Raw genomic sequence first — 22,302 nt, forward strand, 5'->3', positions numbered from 1 at the left:
CATTACAGAGGTCTTTACAGTAGAGAAGATATGAGAGCTATCGGAGGGGGCAGGTCTGTTTCAGGCCAATCTGCCAACAACGCGAGGGAAATCTAAACACTTCCTGTCTAAAGATCTTCAGTGCTGAGTGTGTGTGGGAGGCTCAGTGGTAGACTTGGCTAGCATGCACAAAGCACTGGGCTGTATCCCCAACACCACAAGGCCTTGGGTTTGTTCTAATGGCTGGGAACTGTAGTGCAGCTGCTTTAGCGGTTTTTAAGCTTTCATCCTAATAGTATGAAAAGAAAGCAGCCAGGCTAATAAACTATTCCTTAAACAATAAAGAAACATGGACACCACATTCCCAATTTACAAAATTATTTTGCTCTTTAAAAGTAAAACTGGTTTTTGAATCCATGTAATTAATAAACATAAACACTGGCTTTTACTTTCATGAAAATGTACAAGTCAGTCACTATTTTGCGTAGATTCCGGTCTCCCTAAGCCTAGCTGTATGTGGGAGCTGGAATGAGAAATGAGAATGGGTACTTAAAGTCGTGGTCCCCAGCTGACAGCACTGTCTGCAGAGGCTGAGGGGGTGTGGTCTTGCAGAAGAACTGCAGCACTACAGATGTGCTTTAAAGACCTGCGGCTTTACTGGTTTGCTCTCTGCTTTGTGCTTGTCGTTCAAGATGTGAGCCCTCAGCATCCTGCTCCTGCCGCCATGCCTCTGCTCTGCCATCTTAAGCCCAAATAAACCCTCTATGAACTGTCTCATCTCTGTGACAGAAAGGGCCTAACACATGTGTGATTCACTGCCGTTGACTTCACATTAAGTGATACATCAGAAACTGCTCTGTCTTAAAAATGTACATAGGGCCAGAAAGATGCCTCAGTGGTTAAAAGCACTTGTTGCTCTTGCAAAGGACATGGGTTCAATACCCAGCACCCACATAATGGCTCACAACCATCTGTAACCCCAGTTACAGGGGATCCAACAGGCAAACATGGCGAGCATACATGCATGCAAGCAAATTATTCACATACACAAAGTAAAAAAAAGTCACCAGGCAGTGGTGGCTCATGCCTTTAACCCCAGCACTGGGGAGGTAGAGGTAGGTGGATCTCTGTGAGTTTGAGGCCAGCCTGAAATACAGAGCAAGTTCCAGGTCAGGCACCAAAGCACAGAGAAACCCTGTCTTGGAGAGAAAAAAACAAAAAGTCAGACAGCGGTGGCGCACGCCTTTAATCTCAGCACTCGGGAGGCAGAGGCAGGTGAATCTCTGAGTTCAAGGCCAACCTGGACTACAAAGTGAGAACAGCTAGACCTTCAAAGAGAAGCCATCTTGAAAAACCAATAAATAAATGAACAAACAAACATATGACTCTTATTTCCAAATAGTGTGTGTGGGGAGATGAATAATATGGTGAAAAGACACACGACTTGCAAGACTGTAATAGAACACTGGAACACTTTTAAAAATTTGTTTATTTTAGGGCTGAAGAGATGGCTCAGAGGTTAAGTAAGAGCACTGGCTGCTCTTCCAGAGGTCCTGAGTTCAATTCTGAAAGCCACATGGTGGCTCACAACCATCTATAATGAGATCTTGTGTCCTCTTCTGACATGCATGCATATATGCAGACAGAATACTATACAAGTATAAATCTTTTTACAAAATGTTTATTTTCATCTGCCTAGGTATGATGTGAATAGTACTAAGTAATGGCAAATTATTTTGCCATGTACATGATTTTTTTTATCCATACAGATGGGACATGAAAATTATAGAAATGATTCCTTTTACAAAGCTTTTTTCAGACCAAGTATGGTGGCACACACCTTTAATGCCACCATGAAAGACAGAGGCAGACGGATCTCTGTGAGTTTGAGCCATCCTGGTCTACACACCAAGTCCCAGGCCAACAAGGGCTACATGGTAAGACTCTATCTACCAAACAAAGGCATTTCTTTTATGAAACATTTATCTGTATGTACGTACATATGTATGTATGTGTGTGTGTGCCACATGTATGCAAGTGTCTACAGAAACCAGAAGCCACTGGGTTCCCTGGAGCTGGAGTTACTCATGGCTGTGAGTCACCTGATATAGGTGCTGGCAACCAAACTCCAGTCTTCTCAAAAAACAGAAAGTGTTTGAACTTAATTAATGAGCCAACTCTCCAGCCCCTAAGCATTTCTTTAAAGTAAGCTTTATTAATGAATTATTTTATCCACTTAACAGCTAATCGAAGCTGGGCCTTGTAGCACATATTTGTAATCCTAACTCCTTGGAAGGCTGATGTAGGAGTATCTATTGCTCAGTGATAGAGGGTTTGGCTAGCATGCACAAGACCCTTGTGCTAGCAAACATGTTCAACCCTCAGGACCCCCACCCATAAGCAATCCATTTAACAAGTTGCTACTTTATGCCTAACAAAGGGCTGCAAAGCCGCTGTGGTGCGAGAGCAGCCCTAGCACAGCAGCTGCGAGGCAGGTGCTGGAAGTGCACATTAGTGTTGTCTCTTCTTTGACAGTGCTGTGCCAAGACCTCAGTGTCAGGTGTGAGTAGATGACCCAGCACTGTGTGGAAGAAAAGGCTGGGCCACTGCAGTATGAAAATGCTAGTAGGGGCTACAGCTGACAAGGGGTGGGGAGGAGGGTGTCTAAATCAGACTAGAGGGAGAACAAAGGCAAAAAAGGCTTCCATGAGGAGAAAAACAAACACTTTCAGAAATACACAAAATCGATACAATGAGATACCAAAAACAGGGTACAGAACTGAATTAGACAGAAACAAAGATCAGAAAGAAGAATGACTAATTGAATAAGTAATATGGTGACAGCTTCAGAGACACACAAGTTTTGGAGTTAATCCTCTCCAAGTATCTTTTTACCTTTGGGATTTTTGCTCCTAAATCTTGATACTGCTTTGGATTTTTCAGGAAATTCACGAATTCCATTATTTCTAGCTTGGCCTCCTCACAGCCAGCCACATCTTTGAACTTCACGTCTATCTCATCCTTTAAGACCTTTGCCGTGGTTTCCCCAACACTGAAGAGTCCGCCCATTCCCCGGCCAGTCCGACCAATGCCAGCGGGCCCTCTTCTTATGGTGTAGAGCAGAAACGCGATGATAAGCACTGTGGGCAACATGCTCAGCAGGAAGGAACTAGAGGAGGAAACAACAGCACAGCTGGTAAGAGGGGTGGCAAGTTTCCCATCTGCCTCAGACACCAGGGCAATTGATAAAACCTTTAATAATCCAGTATTTTCAAAAAACTAATATTTCGAAATATTCTAGTAGTTTGTCTGAGGTACAGAAGACCCTTGGCATATTTGTGTCATTAAAGTAAAGTCACGGAATAACAAAAAGGACATGTATGCTCTTTATATTTTATTATCATCTAGCTACTACCAAGTTTTTCTTTCCAATCACTCACTTAAATGTTTAGCCTAACCTGGTGTCAGTCTCAGACTCCAGTCCTCATACTGGGAGGCCTCAACCTCAGGAAATGTCTTCATTTAACAGCATGGCAGTTTGGAAAGTAATGCATACGATGTCTAATGTCTCTGCCCTGAGCGTCACAGGCCTCTCTTGTTAACAGACTTTAGGCTCTCTTCCAGCAGAACCTCTGCATTATGGAGCCTGCATGGGTGCCTCAAAGCCTAGGGATGTAGTCTATCTTTTGTTTTAATAACAACATTTATCCAATGTAACTTTTAAGTACAAATTTGCTAAATTTTTATATATTTTTAAACATTGTTAAAAAAAACCAAAAACCTAGGGGTAGCTGGGCAGTGGTGGCGCACACCTGTAATCCCAGCACTTGAGAGGCAGAGACAAGTAGATCTCTGTGAGCTTGAGGCAAGCCTGGTCTACACATCAAGTTCCAGGACAAGCTTCAAAGCTACAGAGAAACCCTATAAATATTTTTGTCTGCACAGATGTCTGTGCACCATTGCATGACTTGTGCTCACAGCGGTCAGAAGTTGGCATTGAATCCCCTGGGACTAGAATTACAGATAGTTGTGAGCTACATGTGGGTGCTGGGAATTGAACCCAAGTCCTCTGGAAGAGCAGTCTGTGCTCTTAACCACTGAGCCATCTCTCTAGCCTGGAAAAATTTCTTAAATCCTGAAAAACTATTAACTATAAAGGTAAATGACACAGGGCTCTTCATGCAAAAGCCCTTCAAGAATAGCATACGGGACCCTAACACACTAAATAGTCATTTACGAAAGAAGATAGTCATGTGCAAAAACTAAATTACTAAAGATTTATTTTTCAATATGGTCAAACAGACCAAGACTTGCTTAAGACTTTAATTTATGGGGGTTGGAGAGACAGCTCAGCAGTTAATAGCACTGGTTGTTCTTCTGAGGTCCCAAGTTAAACTCTCGGCAACAACATGGTTGTCATTTACAACCATTTATAATGGGATCTGATGCCTTCTTCCAATGTGCAGTGTACACATAGGACAAAGAACTAAAAAAAAAAAAAACTTAAAGACTTTAACTTTGTAACCTGTCACTTGGTGACAAAAAGATAGTGAACTATGAATAGCACTTGTACTCAAATCTGTTTTTCTATTATTTATATATCTTTCAAGCTTTCTGAGACAAGGTCTTTCTATGTACCCGAAGCTGGCCTCAAATTCCTGTCAATCTTCTTGCCTCAGTCTCCCAAGTGCTAGGATTATAGGAATGTGTACCATGTCTGTCACAAAGCATGTATTTAAAATGATTTCTTACCCATCACTTTCAGTAATATAGACCACAGGTACCCGGTTCTCCCCTTCTATGCCCAATTCTTGCTGCAAAGTCTCCAGGTTCCGCTCAAAGGTGTCTACACTGCCAATATTAAACCAGACATATTGCTATAAAAACAGAAAAAGAAATATCCTTAGAATGAAGAACAAACAAAACTCTCAATTTTCTACAGAAAAACCCTGCCTCAAACTACAAAAAAACAAAAACAAAAAACAACCCAAACAAAACAAAAAAAGAAAAAGAAAAAAAGAATCAGATTATTTTGGAATGCTGAGAACTGTGTCCTAGGTGTGAATCTAAAATGATTACCAAAACCAACACAACACTGAAGTACTCCACGCATCAGCATGTGCACATATCAGCTGATGTCACTGAGGGTCACTCCTGTGCACACCGGATCCCACTCTCCCACTGTTCATATCTATGTAATGCAAGGCATGGTTTCTTGTCAGTTCTAAACCTGAAAAAGATTCACTTCCTAATTCACATCAATTTATAAAATTACTTACCCCATCAACAGGAGTTTTTCCTGGTGTGAAGGTCACACGAACAAATCGCTTGTTGACAACTTCTAGTCTATCCACCTGAAACGTTAAAAAGGCAAATATATAAACATAAGTTTACAGAAAATACTCAAGATGTTATTTTATTCTCACTTTTAAATGATAATAAAAAGGCATATGTCACGTTGGGCATAGTGATGTATGCTTTTAATCCCAGCACTTAGGAGGAAGAGTCAGACGACTCCATATAATAAGTTCCAGGTCAGCCAAGACTACTACAGGTTTGAGACCCTGTATCAAAACAAGGCACAGGGGATGAGGAGTAGATGGAGACAGGGCTCAGTGATGAAGAACACTTGTAGCTTTTGCACAGGATCTGGATTCCATCCCTAGAATCCACACAGTAGATGGTGATCACCTAGAACTCCAGTCACAGGGCACGTGACACCTCTTCTGACTTCTGTGGGCACCAGGTACACACACAGTGCACATGTAAATGCAGACACTCATAAATACATATAAGGATAAGTATTTTTCAAAAAACATACAACTTTTTTTGTTTTGATTGTTTTTCAAGACAGGGTTTCTCTGTTTAACAGTCCTGGCTGCCTGGAATTTGCTCTGTAGATCAGGTTGGCCTCAAACTCACAGAGGTCCACCTGCCTTTGCCTCTTGAGTGCTGGGATTAAAGGTGTGCACCATCACGCCAGGTGCTTTCAAGCTCTTTAAATGGCTGTTTTTACTGACCTTTCTTTTCCTCCCACCATTACATGTAGCACGAATAATAAGAACCTTCAACCTGAAGTTCAGAAAAACAAAGCAGCAAACCACTAGAGAGACCTTCTACTTCTATCAAATCTTCAGACCAAAAGTGTGAGATGCCTTCTTTAGGAATCCTCAGACTCCACACTTCACTGGGTGGCTCCTGTCTCTCCCCCTTTATATTCCTCTCTCCACCCAGCCAAGTCGTTCCTCTCTTTATTTCCTAGTGATGGAATTAGAGGTGTGTGACTCCCAAACACTGGGATTAAAGGTGTGAACCACCACCACCACCTGGATCTATCTTGTGTATCCCAGGGTGGCCTTGAACTCACAGTGATCTGTCTGCCTCTGTCTCCCAATCCTGGGATTAAAGGTGTGTGCTACCACTACCTGACCTCTCGTGTGGATTAGTTTTGCCCTCTGATGTTCAGACAAGCTTTATTTATTAAAACAGGAATAAAATATCACTATAATTACATGTGCAAGCTTTACATACATTGGCATTTTAATTCTGTGGAGTCTTACATTTGATAAGCACACTCCCAAATTACCTTCATGCTCACTAATAGTTAGGCTGTTTCAAGTCATACCTTTCAAGCCTTACCAAATGCTGCAATGAACACCCCGTAGATAACTTCTGGAAGATCTCTTCCAGGATACACAATCTATAGACAGTTACACTAAGGATGAGCTGCAGAGCATACAGCCCTTCAACTGTACTAGATATGCTAAACTGCTCCCCACAAGGGCTCTCCAATTTACACTCTTCTTAGTCAATGATTCTGACTGCTTTCATCTCTAACACTTGGTGTTTTAAGATTCTTTTTCTAGGGCTGGAGAGATGGCTCAGCGGTTAAGAACATTGCTTGCTATTCCAAAGGTCCTGAGTTCAATTCCCAGCAACCACATGGTGGCTCACAACCATCTGTAATAAGGTCTGGTGCCCTCTTCTGGCTTGCAGGCATATATTGTATACATAATAAATAAATAAATAAATAAATAAATAATAAAAAAAAGATTCTTTTTCTATTCCCTGAATATCATATAGTATATACTTGCTTTCTTTAACCTGCTACCTATATCTGATTTGATTTCTTGTTACTATTACTATTACTTTTGTATGTGACAGATAAAGAGAGGGGAGGTATGGGTGAGGCATTCACATGCCACAGTAAGCACACAGAGAACAGAGGTCATAACCAGCCTCTCCTTCCACCTTATGTGGGTTCCTTGGATTAAAGTCAGGTCATCAAGTTTCAGTGTTTTAGCCACTGAGCCATCTTGTCAGCCCTGTATCTGATTCTTACTGGCATTCTTTCCTCCCCACTTCTAATAAGACTCTTGGAATACCATATCTGAGGACAGGAACAGCATGAATCCTCTAAGACATGTTCATTTCTTTTTTTCTTTTTTAAATATTTATTTATTTATTATGTACATAATATTCTGTCTGCATGTATGCCTGTAGGCCAGAAGAGGGCACCAGACCTCATTACAGATGGTTGTGAGCCACCATGTGGATGCTGGGAATTGAACTCAGGACCTTTGGAAGAGCGGGCAATGCTCTTAAACGCTGAGGTCACTTAAGACTACTATCCTACTATATATTCAGTTTGTTTAATCTTCATTAAGAGAACAATCTTAATTGCCTTGGATTTCCCATCTAATCAGCTTTTACAACCTCAACTAATGAATAAATGTGACCTTAAGATATATACTCCTCCATGACCCAGAGTAATGCAAAAGGTGTATGTGGGTTTTGGTAATAAATGTTGAAAATCCTAAGTAGATTGGAAACAACGTTATCTAACAAATATCCACCAGTAATGTTGGAGGCAACATACAGATATTGCTTGGAAGCATTTGTTCATTTGTTATCTGGGATAGCTAGGGTCATTTGTAATGACCTCATCCCTTGATAAACAAAACTTCTGTAAAGTGCCCCTCATTCCTCCCCATGTAGTACTTCCTGTGCTCTTTAATAGAAGAGCAAAACCCTTTGTTGGAGACATACACAGACTTCACAAGAGGACCTTTAGGCAGGCCACATTCTGACTCATATAACAGGCAGGTAACAGAAGATGAAAAAGACATAGGGAGAAAGAAGTGGAGAATTCAAATCTGGGTTTGCAGAAAGCGTTTTTTATCCTTACCACTAAAGTATTCAAAAGGATACACTTCACGTGCCTACATCCTAAATGAGGACACAATCTAGAAAACCCTGGAAACCACCCCAAAAGCTGGACCACATATATGAATTCAGCAACAGAGCAGAGTACAAAGTCACCACACAGCAGCCAGCAGCACCACTGGGCAGGGTGGTACATGTCAGATTCAAAGGAAACCACTCCCCCAAATTCTGGCGCCCACCCATTTCCCTGTACCAAAGAAGCTATTACCTCATCCCTGGAAGAAGGGACAAATGGCTACCTGTAATATTAGCATATCAAAGCGCATGCTGGCCTCAAGGCTTCCTCAGTACCAGTCTCTGTTTGAGTTAGCCATGACTTATTCAATAACCCCTCTAACCCCCCCCTCTCCAGTTTCTGGGCTTCCCCCAGCCTCTCATTCCCATATAACCCTGTTATTTAGGCCATGCTTTCTTCCTCTCATGGTCCCCTCTCCTTTCTCCGCACCTTGTCTTCCTCTCTTGCTCTGTCCCATCTCTCTTTTCATGACCATTTCCAGTCTGCTGGCCATGTTCAATCTACTATACTCTCTCCCCACTCCAAACTCATCTAGATACCTCTGGCTGTTGTCTCCCTCATATCTACAATAAAAATCTTCTCCTCAACCATGGAGGGTCATGTTGTCACTTCATACAGGATATACCCTTAATTTCAGCACTTGGGAGGCAGAGGTAAAGGATGGAGGCTTACTATAAATTTGAGACCAGCTTAGCCTACATAGCAAGTTCTAATTTAGCCAAGGCTACATAAGGAAATGTTGTTAACACCTCCTACCTGCCAAACCAAGGGAGTAGTGAGATGGCTCAGTAAGTAAAGGCGCTTTCTTCTAAGCCAGCAACCTGAGTTTGATCCCTGGAATCTACAGAGTAGAAGGAAAGAACTAATTCCTACAAGTTGTCCTCTGATCTGTATGCATGCACACACACATACACACACACACACACACACACGCACGCACACACACACACAGGAACACACAGTTTAAGTCTAAAACAAAACTAATAAGCAGCAGCACACACCTTTGATTCAGCACCTGAGAAGCAGAGGCAGGTGGATTTCTATTAGTTCAAGGACAACCTGGTTTACAGAGTGAGTTCCAGGACAGTCAGAGCTATACCAGAGAAATCCTATCTCAGAAAAACCAAAAACCAAAACCAAACAAACAAACAAATGTTGTAAGAGACCACTTGTTCATTCCCGGCTGCCCAGACTTGAAATAACTACATAGACTGTATTAATTAAATCACTGAGGGACCTGGTGGGACAGAAACCTCCTACAACAAAATGGCATCAACATGGACAACTGTATCCACACAAAACTTGAGAGAGCTTGGGAAGTAATTCTAAACACAAAAGCTAAGAAAGGCTTCTTGGTAGCAGCATTTTCTCAAGGGGGCTCTGTTTACTAGAGGCAAGTGTGTCTTCTTGACTCAGTTTTAGCTGCAAAAACCTTGTAGCTGTTTTAAGAAGACCTGCCAGCAAACACTTAAATGGTGTTTATGAATAGCTGACAACATGCTTCTTGGTGGTGGCAGGGACCTTGAAACGTCATAGAGTTGTGGCAATAAACATGGCTCTGGCCAGTACCTCCATCATGAGGCTCAGAAATCTAAGGAGTTGGATGGATCCAGCCGTCAAAGCCACAGCTCTAATCCTAGTCATATGGCTTAGCAAATTAAAGACTCACATGGCCAGAAAGAGAGATACAGTAAAGATAGATTCAGATGAAGAAAACCTCTAAATGGTTTACAGTGTGTTTAAAAATATATGTAGGCTTGAGAGAGAAAAGAAAAAGGATAAAGTCCTTAAAATAAAAAAGAGTAGTTGGATGTAGTAGCACACACCTTTAATCTCAACACTTAGGAGGCTAAGGTGTACAATCTCTCTGAGTTCAAGATGTAGTGGCACAGACCTTTAATCCCAACACTTGGGGGAGTCAGAGGCAAGCGGATCTCTGTGAGTTCAAGACCAGCCTGGTCTACAGAGTGAGTGCCAGGACAGCCAAAGATACACAGAGAAACCTAAGCTCAAAAAACTAAAAATTAAAAATTAAAATAAAAAGAAATAGAGTTTAAAATAAAGCCACATAAAGATGGAAAATACAGAGAATCTGTATATTGTATGTTATTGTGTTGTCTTTGAATTGTTTAATGGCTGAGGAAGGAGCAACAGCTGCTAAAAGACATTTGAGTATAAATGCTGCTGGATTAATCAAACATATATTTTGAAAATGCTGTGACTTCAAAATTTAAGTCAAAAGATATATTACTTTGGAGACGAGGTTTGGCGTTTCCACAGGATATGAGGGACTGTGGATTCATTCTGCATTAAGAAAAATCAGGTTTAATTTTGAAGACACCCTGAGAAATCGCCGAAGGGAGTAGATGGCCCAGATATCTGAGTTCTATATCCAGGACAGTTTCAAGACTGCTAGCTGACATGATCAAGCCTCACAGGATACTCCAGTAAGGACTTGATCATAATTCTAAATTTTCTTTAGATCCCCATAAGATTATCATCGACCCCAATCAGCAAGAAGTAGCCTAAAAAACTACACCTGCCTACATTCCCAAAAAATGGATTATGGATATTTCTCTTTGCTTAGAGTGTTGTTCACAAGTTGTTATGGATAATGGTCTGGAAAAAAAAAGCTAAACAAAGAAGATTAGATTCAGAGTTCTTGTTTTGAGAAAAAAGTGGGGGGGAAATGCTATGAGACAATGGTCTTTTAATGAAATGCTGATTAGCCAATAGCCAGGCAGGAAATAGAGGTGGGGCGATGAGAACAGGAGAATTCTGGGAAGAGGAAAGAGTCAGTCTGCAGTTGTCACCCAGACACAGAAGACGCAAGATGAGAATACCTCACTGATAAAAAGGTACCAAACCACATGGCTAACATGGACAAGAATTATGGGTTATTGTAGGATGTTAGAGTCCATAAGAAGCCTGAACTAATAGGCCAATCAGTTTATAACTAATATAGACCTCTGTGTGTTTCTTTGGAACTGAATGGCTGCACAACTGGACGGGACAGAAACCTCTGTCAACAAACAAATAAATAAACATAAATTTATTAAAGCTTTCAAGAAAAGTATCAGTATGCAAAGTTATTTTATGATGGACAAGTATGGCTAGCTATGTAAGTACTGACCACTCTGTGGTCTAACACAACTGCATTCTTGAGAACTGTGACCCCTACACATTACTTACCACTCCTTTAGAAAGGTAGTTGTTGACAAAGTCCTTCCATGTGATTTCTCTCCCAGAACTCTTGAACAGGAAGTAAATCATGACTCCACCCCAAAAGAAAGCAGTCCAGAGAAAGTACAACCTGAAATCCTTGTCATCCCATGGAAAGTCACCCTAGACAAGAGAGGGACACAGTTTCTGTAAGTAAATATGATCTGTGCTATGTGGACTTTCCTTGGGGCCACCAACCCAACCTCAAAGCCAACAGTGTGAAATCAAACCTTCTGGAACCTGGACCACCAGTGAGAATCTTCTTTCTTGCCACGGCGCTTCCCTCCCCCACCACCTGCACCTCCAGAAGACTTGGGAGCCGCTGGTTGTGAGTCTGTCATAAACAAAGAGCAGCATGTCCAGCATGCAACACCCACCACATGTCAGTAAGGCGTGCACAGCTCCACACCAGACTGAGGACCTAAGGAAGTGACTGACTGGCCAATTCGTCAGTTACTGCACAAAACACTATGAGGAAAACATTCCTACAAAGAGGCAACAGTTAAGAGGCTCCAAAGCACCTCCTACAATGACCTCAGAAAATATACAGAGTAACCCAATAACCCCAGAAGATTGCTACTATTACATCCATTTTAGTAGGAAACCCTGAGTTTAAGAAACTTGTTGGGTAATATGTTGCCATGTGAACATATGAACAAAAGGGGCAGATTTAAACCCAAGCAAGCAAATTCTTGAGACCTCATCAAAGTTAAAAAGTGTGTGCAGGGCTGGGGTGTAACGTAGTTGGCAGTGCTGGTCTAACATGTACAAAAAGGGGTTCAGGCCCCAGCACCACATAAACCAGGTGTGGTAGCCTCAGAACTTAAGGTGACCAGTTTGTTATGTAAGGCCTCCTCCCAAAAGATCTGACCCTTTGTCAAGGCAGCCCAAATGAATCAGTGCAGTCGTTGTCATCTCCCTGTCTTCTGTCACTTCACTTTCTGCCCAATGACCTACGAGTACCATTCTAATGTCACCAACTACCTTGACACAACCTCTCTGTGGAGCAGTTCCTGTCACCCTCAGTGGCTTCACGACACACTCACTAAGCTATTACCTGCACGGAGGCAGATGTGACATACACTAACTAGCTCAGGCCACCCAACACGACACACACAGCACTATGACCGAGTTGGCACAATCAAGTTGGGTGACAATATTCCTAAGTACTCTGAGACGAGGTAACACCCAAAGGGTTGTATTCATATTGCAGATCCCTTGCCACTGATGTGCCTGCCAACTGCTGCGCTATGCCTCTGGTTTGTCCTCTGTGCTCCCCATGTAACCAATACTGCCTCCCAGAGCCTGGAGTCTGGGCGAGCTTTAAAAACAAGGGCTGGCCTGGAGATGTCACTCAACAGCAGATCTGCTCAGCATAGGTGAGGACCTGGGTTCAATGTCCAGAACCACCAATAATAAAAGGCCAAAGGTCTGACTTACATTTTCCCTAAAAGGGATGCCAGCTGGATGCCAATAGGTGCCAAACATTGACATTGTGTTAAACGGCACAATACTTATGAAATGAAAGCAGAAGACTTGGTGCTGTAAGATCTGCCCACCTGTCTTTAAAAAAACTCTCTGTAGGCTGGGAAGGGGTGACACATGTCTTTAATCTCAATACTCAGGAGGCAGAATAGGCAGATCTCTGTAAACTCAAGACCAGCCTGGTCTGCAGAGTGAATTCCAGAAACCCATCTGGGAAAAAAAAAAAATCAGTAGACAGGACTCTCTTAAGGTTCAGGATTTAATTTTTTTTTTTTTTTTTTTTTGAGACAGGGTTTCTCTGCAGCTTTTTTTTTAGAGCCTGGCCTGGAACTAGCTCTTGTAGACCAGGCTGGCCTCGAACTCACAGAGATCCGCCTGCCTCTGCCTCCCGAGTGCTGGGATTAAAGGTGTGCGCCACCACCGCCCGGTTTTAAATTTTTTTTAATTTAAATTTTTAATTTAAAAATCTAGGAACACTGCATTATGGAACCAGAGACATGGCTCAATGGTTAAAGAGTACTTCCTGGTCTTCCAGAGGATGCACGTTAATCCCCATCAGGCAGCTCACAACCATCTGTAACCTGCACATCACATACATACGTACACACATGCATGTGCACGCACACAATTTAAAATAAATCTTTAAAAAATAGAACAGTCAGCGCTGGAGAGATGGCTCAGCAGTTAACAGCATTGCCTGCTCTTCCAAAGGTCCTGAGTTCAATTCCCGGCAACCACATGGTGGCTCACAACTATTTGTAATGAGGTCTGGTGCCCTCTTCTGGCTTGCAGGCATACACACAGACAGAATATTGTATACATAATAAATAAATAAATAAATAAATAAACAAACAAACAAATAAATAAATATTTTTTTTTAAAAAAATAGAACAGTCTGTGCTACCCCATAGTAAACATCAAATAAACTGCACGTGTCAGGTTTCTAAGATTTTTCTCAACAGTTTAATTATGTCTTAGGGATACCTACAAATAGATTTAGTACGGTCATCTCTCCAAGATGACTTTGAACTACTTTAATGTGTAAAATGGCAGGGAGATATAAAAAGGGAATCAAGGAATAAAGCAGGGTCCACTGAACTTTAAGTGTGTGTGTATCTACAGTTAGTACTTCTGACACAGTCAACATCTGGTGACTCTTTTCTCTGGTAGAAATATCATTGGAAAATAATAAAACTAAACTTTTTTAAAACTACCTTTTTTTTCTCCAGCAGCTTCCTTAGGTTCAGTAGCCTTTTTCCCATTTTTTCCATTAGGAAAGTATTTTTCAAATCCTGTTAGGAAAGATAAAAAACATTTTCACACTAAAATTCATCAGGTTTTACACATACGGTTTATAAAGCTGCTGATAAAACATTAGAAATCATAACATTTCTTGTATAGCAATATATCACACTCTAAATAATATAATTCACAACCCAGAGGTGTCAATTTCATCACCTGCAAGACATTCCCTTGTAGGTGACATATTTCCCCACTACCATTAGCCAGAAGCTGAAGTCAGGGTGTAGACACAGAGGACAACAGCTAGTTATCCTGAAGCCAACACACACAGGAAGCCCCTTCCAGGGCATGTCCCTTCAACAAGAACACAGGGCACTGAGTCAGACTGAAGCACTTACCTTTAGGAGGTCGGGAACAGAATCTTTGATAAGCAGCAATTACATCCCTCAGAAGAGAGTTTCTGGTTGTTGTCTGCACTGTAGCATATTGATAAAGCTGCAACACGAGATCAAAGTAAGAACATGAGGACTGCTCTACAAAACAGAGGGAAGGACTTGATTCCTAACACCCACGAGAGCTATGAATCTCCCCTTGGGAAGACTAGGGCTTGATGGCACAAGGCTACTCTAGTCTATCAACAGAACCAGGAGATAAACACTACTCAAAAAACATGGGTGCTTCAAAGTCAGACACAATTATAAATACCCAAGACCCATTCTCTTGGGCAATGTTTACCTGATTCGAAGCACCCAAAAGACAAACTCTGACCCAAAACCTACTGTTTCATGCTGATTCATTTCAGGTACTTATCTGAAGTTACAAGTTGGTGCTGCTATAAACAATGCTAACTTATCTCTCTCTCTCGTAACATCAAAGAGTCAGGGCTAAATGTCAATCTTTTTTTTTTTTTTTTTTAGGCATAAAGCTTTATTAAAGGAGAGAGGGAGAGGGAGGGAGGGAGGGAGGGAGAGAGAGAGAGAGAGAGAGAGAGAGAGAGAGAGAGAGAGAGAAAAGGAGAGAAGTGGGGAGAGAGGGAGAAGCAAAGCTGCCTCTCCGAGAGGAAGATGGAAAACAGAGCTAAATGTCAATCTTACACTAGGCAACTGCTAAGGATGGGCTGTCATCCTGACGAGTCACGCCCATAGAAAAATCTACTATGGGTAGATTTCTGTTTCAAAACATGTTACTAGGCCGGGCGGTGGTGGCGCACGCCTTTAATCCCAGCACTCGGGAGGCAGAGGCAGGCGGATCTCTGTGAGTTCAAGGCCAGCCTGGTCTACAAGAGCTAGTTCCAGGACAGGCTCTAGAAATTACAGGGAAACCCTGTCTCAAAAAAAAAAAAAAAAAAAAAAACATGTTACTAAAAAGCTAGCGTATGGCTCAACAGGAAAACACATGCTTAGCATGCGTAGGCCCTGGGTCTGAACCCTGGCACCACAAAATTCTGAACAGTTGCTTGCAGGGGTTGAGGGTGCTGGAAGTGAGGTTTCTCTGTGTTAGTGCACTAGTTCATCTGTATTAGCTATTGTATTAGTCACTGCAGTCCAATCTCCTTTATGGTCTGATGAGAAAACTAAAACAGCATCTTCTCAGGTAGGACACCTCACACCCACTTGGGTGTGTGGGTTCCACCAGAAAGACAGGTGTTGAAGAAAGGAGACAGAAGCCCTTGCACACTGCTGCTAAGAGGTGATGGCCAAGCTACTCTGGAACAGTTTGGCAAATTCTCAACATGTTTAATGTAGAGAGCCCATGAGACATTTTAGTAGGTGAAGACACTTGCCACCAAGACTGATGACCTAAGTTCAATCCCCAGAACTCACATGGTGTCCTCTCTAACTCCCACGTGAGTGTCATGGCATGCACACCTGCACACATATGCAGAAGCAAAGGGAGCACAATACATGATAGCTTGGTATGTACTAGGCACACAGTTACACTCTACAGATATCTATCATCTCAAAATGCCCTCTGGCGGTTGAGAGGCTAGAGCTCAGTGGTTAAAAACATTTGTTATTCTTTTTTTAAAAAAAAAAATATTTGTTAATTATGTATACAATATTCTGTCTGTGTGTATGCTTGCAAGCCAGAAGAGGGCACCAGACCCCGTTACGGATGGTTATGAGCCACCATGTGGTTGCTGGGAATTGAACTCAGGACCTTTGGAAGATAAGGCAATGCTCTTAACCTCTGAGCCATCTCTCCAGCCCCAACATTTATTATTCTTGCACAGGACTCAGGTTCAGTTCCCAGCAATAACATGGTGGCTCATAACAGTATGCAACTCCATATTAGGGGAGCCAATGCTCTTTTCTGACCTTCTAGTGCACCAGGGATGCATGGGGAACACATACATTCAGGCATGCAAAGCACTCATACATCATACACAGAAAACAAAATAAACAAATCTTAAAAAAAAAATCCAATGCCTTCTGGAGGCAGAGGATGTAGCAGATGGTGTAGTGCAGTCCTGGGTTTGATAGCCCAGCACCACGTAACAAACCAGGTATGGGCCACCACACCTGTAATTCCAATACTGAGGAAACAGGCAGGAGGATAACATGTTCAAGGTCATCCTGGGCTACATAGGAGATATATATATATATATATATATATATATATATATATATATATCTCCTATATAGCAAAGAAATGTTCAGGTGTCATTTATATGTACACTCAGTACCAGGGGTATATGCCACACCCACAACAATTAGCTGTAGCTGTCTGAAGCAACAACTTCCTTATGTCTCAGCATCCACTGGTGACTCACAGGGACAACAGTCCCATGAAGGCCTTTTTCATGAATTTCAACCTCACAAGGCGGATCCCTGAGTCCAAAGTTCACTAATGATAAAAGGAGGGGTCAGATGAGTAAGGTAGGACGGGAGAATAGACGAACACTGCACAGATAGCATACAACACAGAAGTACACAGTAGAAAAGATAAGGACTCAAATACACAAGATGACAAGGGAGTTTCAAAGCAACAAACGCAGGTATTCCTAGCCATGGCTTCCATTCTTGTATCCCACCAAACACTGATGAAAAACACTCGGAAAAGAAAAAAAATTACATAAGTTGGGGTGTAGGTACATAGTTGTAACCCCTGCACTTGAGACTTGGGAGACAGGAGGTTCAGGAGTTCAACACCAACCTCAGCAATGAAGAATGCTTGAGGCCAATTTGTGTTCTGTAGTGTTCTGAGAGTGAGCAGGAGGGGGTGTTTGGTAGGTTGATTTGTGTTGGGTTTTGGTCATTACTCCTTGAACACTAGGGTATAAAACCTATTTACAAACCATATCTATTAGGTATTAATCTAGATTAACGTATAAGGGAAGAGTCAGCCTGACTAGGAGGACCAGGTGGGAGATTCAGGAGGCTAGCCTGGGCTACAGTGAGACCTAGTCTCAAGTATCACCAAACCAAAGCACATAAAGTGCTTGTATCTTCTGATTTTGGTAAGGGTCCTGGCATCAACGCCCTGCGGATGATGAAAGTCTGATGTACTACTTATTACCTATAGCTTGTAAGTGAAGGGGGTAAGGTTCTCAAGGGCAACCTGGTGGTCAAACCAGGTTCCAGCGTCCAATTGCACTCCTCAACCACCATGCTATGTACCTCTGGGTAAAACCTGTGCTGGGCTGGCAGATGGCAAGAAGCTGTGTCATGGTCCTGCCAACACAACATCACTTCAATAAAAGGAACCAGATGGTGTGTGACCCTAGACCAGCAGCGAGGCCTCACGATAGGGGCTGTTAAGCAGAGAAATACATAGGACCACTCCGAACTACGGTTCGGACACCAGCCATATTTGCAGGTGAGTATTCAGGATGCCAGCAACGGCCCTATTCAACAGATGCGAAAGGGAGGTTCCACTCTCTCCCCTCCAGCACCCCGGAGCAACCCACTCGTCCGTCCTTTTCCGGGGCCGCGAAAGTCAGCGAAACCACGGCAGCAAGCAGCCGAGCCGAGGCGTGACCTTCCCGGGCCCCCGGCGTCACTCACAGCTGCGCGGCCCACACGGCCCGCGGGGACCAGGAGGCTCAGGTCGTCTCGCGTCCCGGGCCGGTGACCTTGACACCCAGCGCCCGCGCCGGAAGCCGGCCGAAGCGAGCAGCGGCGACGCGGGACTCACCGTGCGGAGGAAGGGCCGCCGCCCCGGACCCAGGCAGCCACTGGGCACGAGCAGCGGAGGGAGGCCGCGACGGCAGCCGCCCCTGCCCCACAGCAGCAGGCAGCGGTGAGCCATGGCGGGCTCGGCCCGCTCCTCGGCGCGCGCAGGCACGGGGCCAAGGCGGGCGTGCGGCGACCCTCGGCTTCCGCAGCTTGTCGGTTCTCCGGGAACTGCGCGCCAGCGGCGCACGGGACCCGCGGCGGTACGCGAACCCACGCTCCACACGCGTACGTCAAACCCCGCCCCTGCGTGAGGACGTCGACGTGACCTCTAGGAGGCCGACCACGCCCTCGGGTTGGGAGGGGCGGGGCGCGCAAAGCGCCGGAGCCCGACTGGAGGCGGGACCAAAAGAGAAGCAGAGTGCGGCGGTGGGCGGGGCAAAAGGAGGAGTAGGGCCGGATTGGGGCGTGGCTGATTAGGGAGCTGGGCGGGGCTATGGCGGAGTTGAAGGAGGACTGGAGAGAGGCGGAGGCAAATGTGGGTTTTGGAGGCGGGGTCCACAGAAAAAGGAGCGGGGTCTAAGGTTACTGTGGGGGCGGGACTAGAGGCGAGGCCCGAAGGGGACTGCCGAGGTTGGGTCCAAAGAGTGGGGCTGGCCGGGCGGTGGTGGCGCACGCCTTTAATCCCAGCACTCGGGAGGCAGAGGCAGGCGGATCTCTGTGAGTTCGAGGCCAGCCTGGTCTACAAGAGCTAGTTCCAGGCCAGGCTCTAAAAAAGCTGCAGAGAAACCCTGTCTCGAAAAACCAAAAAAAAAAAAAAAAAAAAAAGAGTGGGGCTGGTGAGGGGTGGGGCGGTCGAAGGAGCCGGGCGGAAGGAGCTACTGGAGGCGTGGCCGAAAGAGGAACGATGCAAGTGAGGCGGGGCTGAGGGAGGGACCGAAGAAAGTGGGAGGGCCAAATAAGGAGTGCAAGATTGGTGTGCAGACCTTAAGGAGTGGTTGACAGGAGGCTTAGCAAAGGCCATATGAAAAAGGACATTTCTTTTCATTCAGAACTGGAGACCACTGGTCTTGTTTGACAATTTAGAATTCATCCTCTGGCTTGTCAAGTACGTACTTAAGTTATTGCTCACTGACAGGCACGTGGGAGGTTCTATAAAGGCCAAAACACAGATATTGACTTATTTTTGTCTTGTTTTTTGGGACAGGGTCTACTATGTGGCTCTGGCTGTCCTCACACACTACTGTGAACTGAAGTGGCGTTAAAGATTCTACAGTGCTGACTGATGGGTCAAAACTACCTGATCGCGAAGAGCTGGAATGTTGCAAAGCCAGAGCCAAACTGTCTTGGCTATGTTTAGTCCTTTAATAACCCTAAGCGTTATTCATCCTGTGTCTAACCTAATATCACCGTGATTAAACTAAACCTAATTAATATTTATAGAAAACTTCAGCATGACCGGCATGTGTGAAGGCCTGAATTCTTTCTCTCTCTTTCTTTCTTTCTTTCTTTTTTCTTTCTTTCTCCCTTTCTCTCTCTTACCTTTTTTGGGGGGTGGTTTGAAACAGGGTTTCTTTGTGTAGTCCTGGCTGTCCTGGAACTCCCTTTGTAGACCAGGTTAGACGTGAACTCACAGAAATCTGTCTCTGCTTCCTGAGTGCTGGGACGAAAGGTGTGCACTACCATGCCTGGCCAGAAGGTACCAAAACCAGATGGACATCAGAAGAAAAAGAATAATCATAGATAGTATACCGTACAGATGTGCAGGAAAAGACTGCACAAAATCTCAGAAAACCAAATATAGAGTTAGGTGTACTCTTGCATATGTGAAATACACATGACGACCCCATGAGATTTACTGAGACATGGAAAGTTGGTGAAAACAAAATCAAAAAATCAGGTTAATAAGTTGATGGAAAAAATATCACATTCAGGGCTGGAGAAATGGCTCAGAGGTTAAGAGCACTGACTATTCTTCCATAGGTCCTGAGTTCAATTCCCAGAAACCACATGGTGGCTCACAGCCATCTATAATGAGATCTGGTGCCCTTTTCTGGCATGCAAGCATACATGGAAGGAATATTGTATACATAATAAATAAATAAATCTTTTTAAAAATATCACATTCATCCCAATTGATGGAGACATCTAGCACCATTACATGATAAAAAATATTCATAAAACTAGGACTAACGCTGGCTGTGGGGGTGCATGCCTTTAATCCCAGCACTCGGGAGGCAGAGGCTGGTGGATCTTTGAGTTCAAGGCCCGCCTGGTCTACAGAGTGAGCTCCAGGACAGGCTCCAATGCTACAGAGAAACCCTGTCTCAAAACACAACACAAACAAAAGAAAAACTAGGACATTCCTTAATTGAATAGAAGAAGTTGTGGGAAACCCTCAGTTAACATCAGAGTCGGAGGTGAAAGCCTGAAAATTCAGTAAGACATGACATATTTCCCATGAGAGCTATGGGCAATTTTTTTCTCAAAGGTGCTAAGTATTGGTAAGATGTGGAGAAGCCGGCACCTCCATCGGCGGGGATGTGCAGGGTATCGCTGTTGTGGAAAGGCTAAGCTAAGCAATCACTGTAAGACACTACAGCATCAGCAATTCCCTCCCTGAGCATGTGCCTCTGATGCTTTGTGTTGATTGACAGCTGGACGGGATCCACAATCACCTCAGAGACAAACCTCTGGCGCACCTGTGAGGAAGTTTCTAGATTGGTCTAAAGGAGTAAGGAGGATCCTCCCTAAATGGAGGTGGCTCCATCTGTTGGGTTAATGGTATTGCACTGTGTAAAAAGAATACAGGGGGGCTAGAGATCACCCCCTGGTGAAGATCACTTGTCGCTCTTACAAGAAACCTGGCTTCCCAACATCCACGTGTTGGCTTAAACAGTGGCTCTCAACCTGTGGGTCATGGCCCTTTTGGGAATGAATGACCCTTTCACAGGAATCTCCTAAGACCACCAGAAAACACGGATATTCAGGAGCACAAACACAGAGAAACAATTAATAAATAGGACCTCCTGAAACTGAAAAGCTTCTGTAAAGCAAAGGACACGGTCAACAAGACAAAACGACAGCCTACAGAATGGGAAAAGATCTTCACTAACCCCACATCAGACAGAGATTTAATCTCCAAAATATACAAAGAATTCAAGAAATTGGTCATCAAAAGAACAAATAATCCAGTTTAAAAAAAAAATGGAGTACGGACCTAAGCAGAGAACTCTCAACAGAGAAATCTAAAATGGCTGAAAGACACTTTTAAAAAAATGCTCAGCATCCTAAGTCATCAGAGAAACGCAAATCAAAACAACTCTGAGATTCCATCTTACACCCGTAAGAATGGCCAAGACCAAAAACACTGATGACCCAGACCCAGAAAGACAATTATCACATGTAAATATCAGTGTTCTTGTCTTTTTCTACTTCCCATGTAGATTAGATCCATGTATGTCTCTCTTAGGGTCCTCATTGCTGTCTAGGTTCTCTGGGATTGTGATTTGTGGGCTGGTTTTCTTTGCTCTATGTTTAAAACCCACTTTCGAGTGAGTACCACCGAGAGACTCCTTGCTCAGACTCGCCAGGAGCTCGTGCACTCGCTGTACTGAGCTGCGGATCCAGCCGTGAAAAAGCCACAGGCCTGCCGCACATTCGCCTGGGCTTTTTCAAACAGCTCAGCCAACCACTGGCCCTGTATGCCAGAGTTCTCCCCTGGTTTTTAACAGCGTTCAAGCCGGGGCTGCCTGTCGTTTTTGTTTGATGTACCGGTGGCCGGACACTGCTGTGCATTCGGCGAGTTCTGAGCCTTCGCTAAGCACCCTCACCCCAGTTCCGCAGTCGTCCGGTTGAACAGCCCGGTGCCTCCAGCCGGGGAGCCACCTACAGGTGTCCCAGTACTGGCGGCTCCTCCAGGCACGCCCCAGCGCCAGTGCGTTTTAACCCGGGGTTTTAAATTTCCCGCTCCTTGTTGCTTGTGTGCAATCAATCAATCCCTCCTTCCTCTGGTGG

General features: G+C 43.9%; 1 protein-coding gene across 1 annotated transcript in view; it reads right to left on the reverse strand.

The window, feature by feature from the left end:
- Nucleotides 1-18,578, reverse strand: part of Afg3l2 (AFG3 like matrix AAA peptidase subunit 2) — a 39,953-nt gene extending 21,375 nt beyond the window's left edge. Inside the window, exons 1-8 of the mRNA XM_038329263.1 lie at nt 18,308-18,578; nt 14,569-14,665; nt 14,143-14,220; nt 11,674-11,777; nt 11,414-11,566; nt 5,259-5,333; nt 4,732-4,856; nt 2,875-3,148 (exon numbers count right to left, since the gene is read on the reverse strand). Coding sequence (XP_038185191.1) covers nt 2,875-3,148; nt 4,732-4,856; nt 5,259-5,333; nt 11,414-11,566; nt 11,674-11,777; nt 14,143-14,220; nt 14,569-14,665; nt 18,308-18,421 — 1,020 coding nt within the window. The 5' untranslated portion in view covers nt 18,422-18,578. The remainder of the gene's footprint in view (nt 1-2,874; nt 3,149-4,731; nt 4,857-5,258; nt 5,334-11,413; nt 11,567-11,673; nt 11,778-14,142; nt 14,221-14,568; nt 14,666-18,307) is intronic.
- Between the last annotated feature and the right edge of the window lie 3,724 nt (nt 18,579-22,302).

Source organism: Arvicola amphibius, chromosome 5 (assembly GCF_903992535.2).
Source record: "Arvicola amphibius chromosome 5, mArvAmp1.2, whole genome shotgun sequence".
NCBI lineage: Eukaryota > Metazoa > Chordata > Mammalia > Rodentia > Cricetidae > Arvicola > Arvicola amphibius.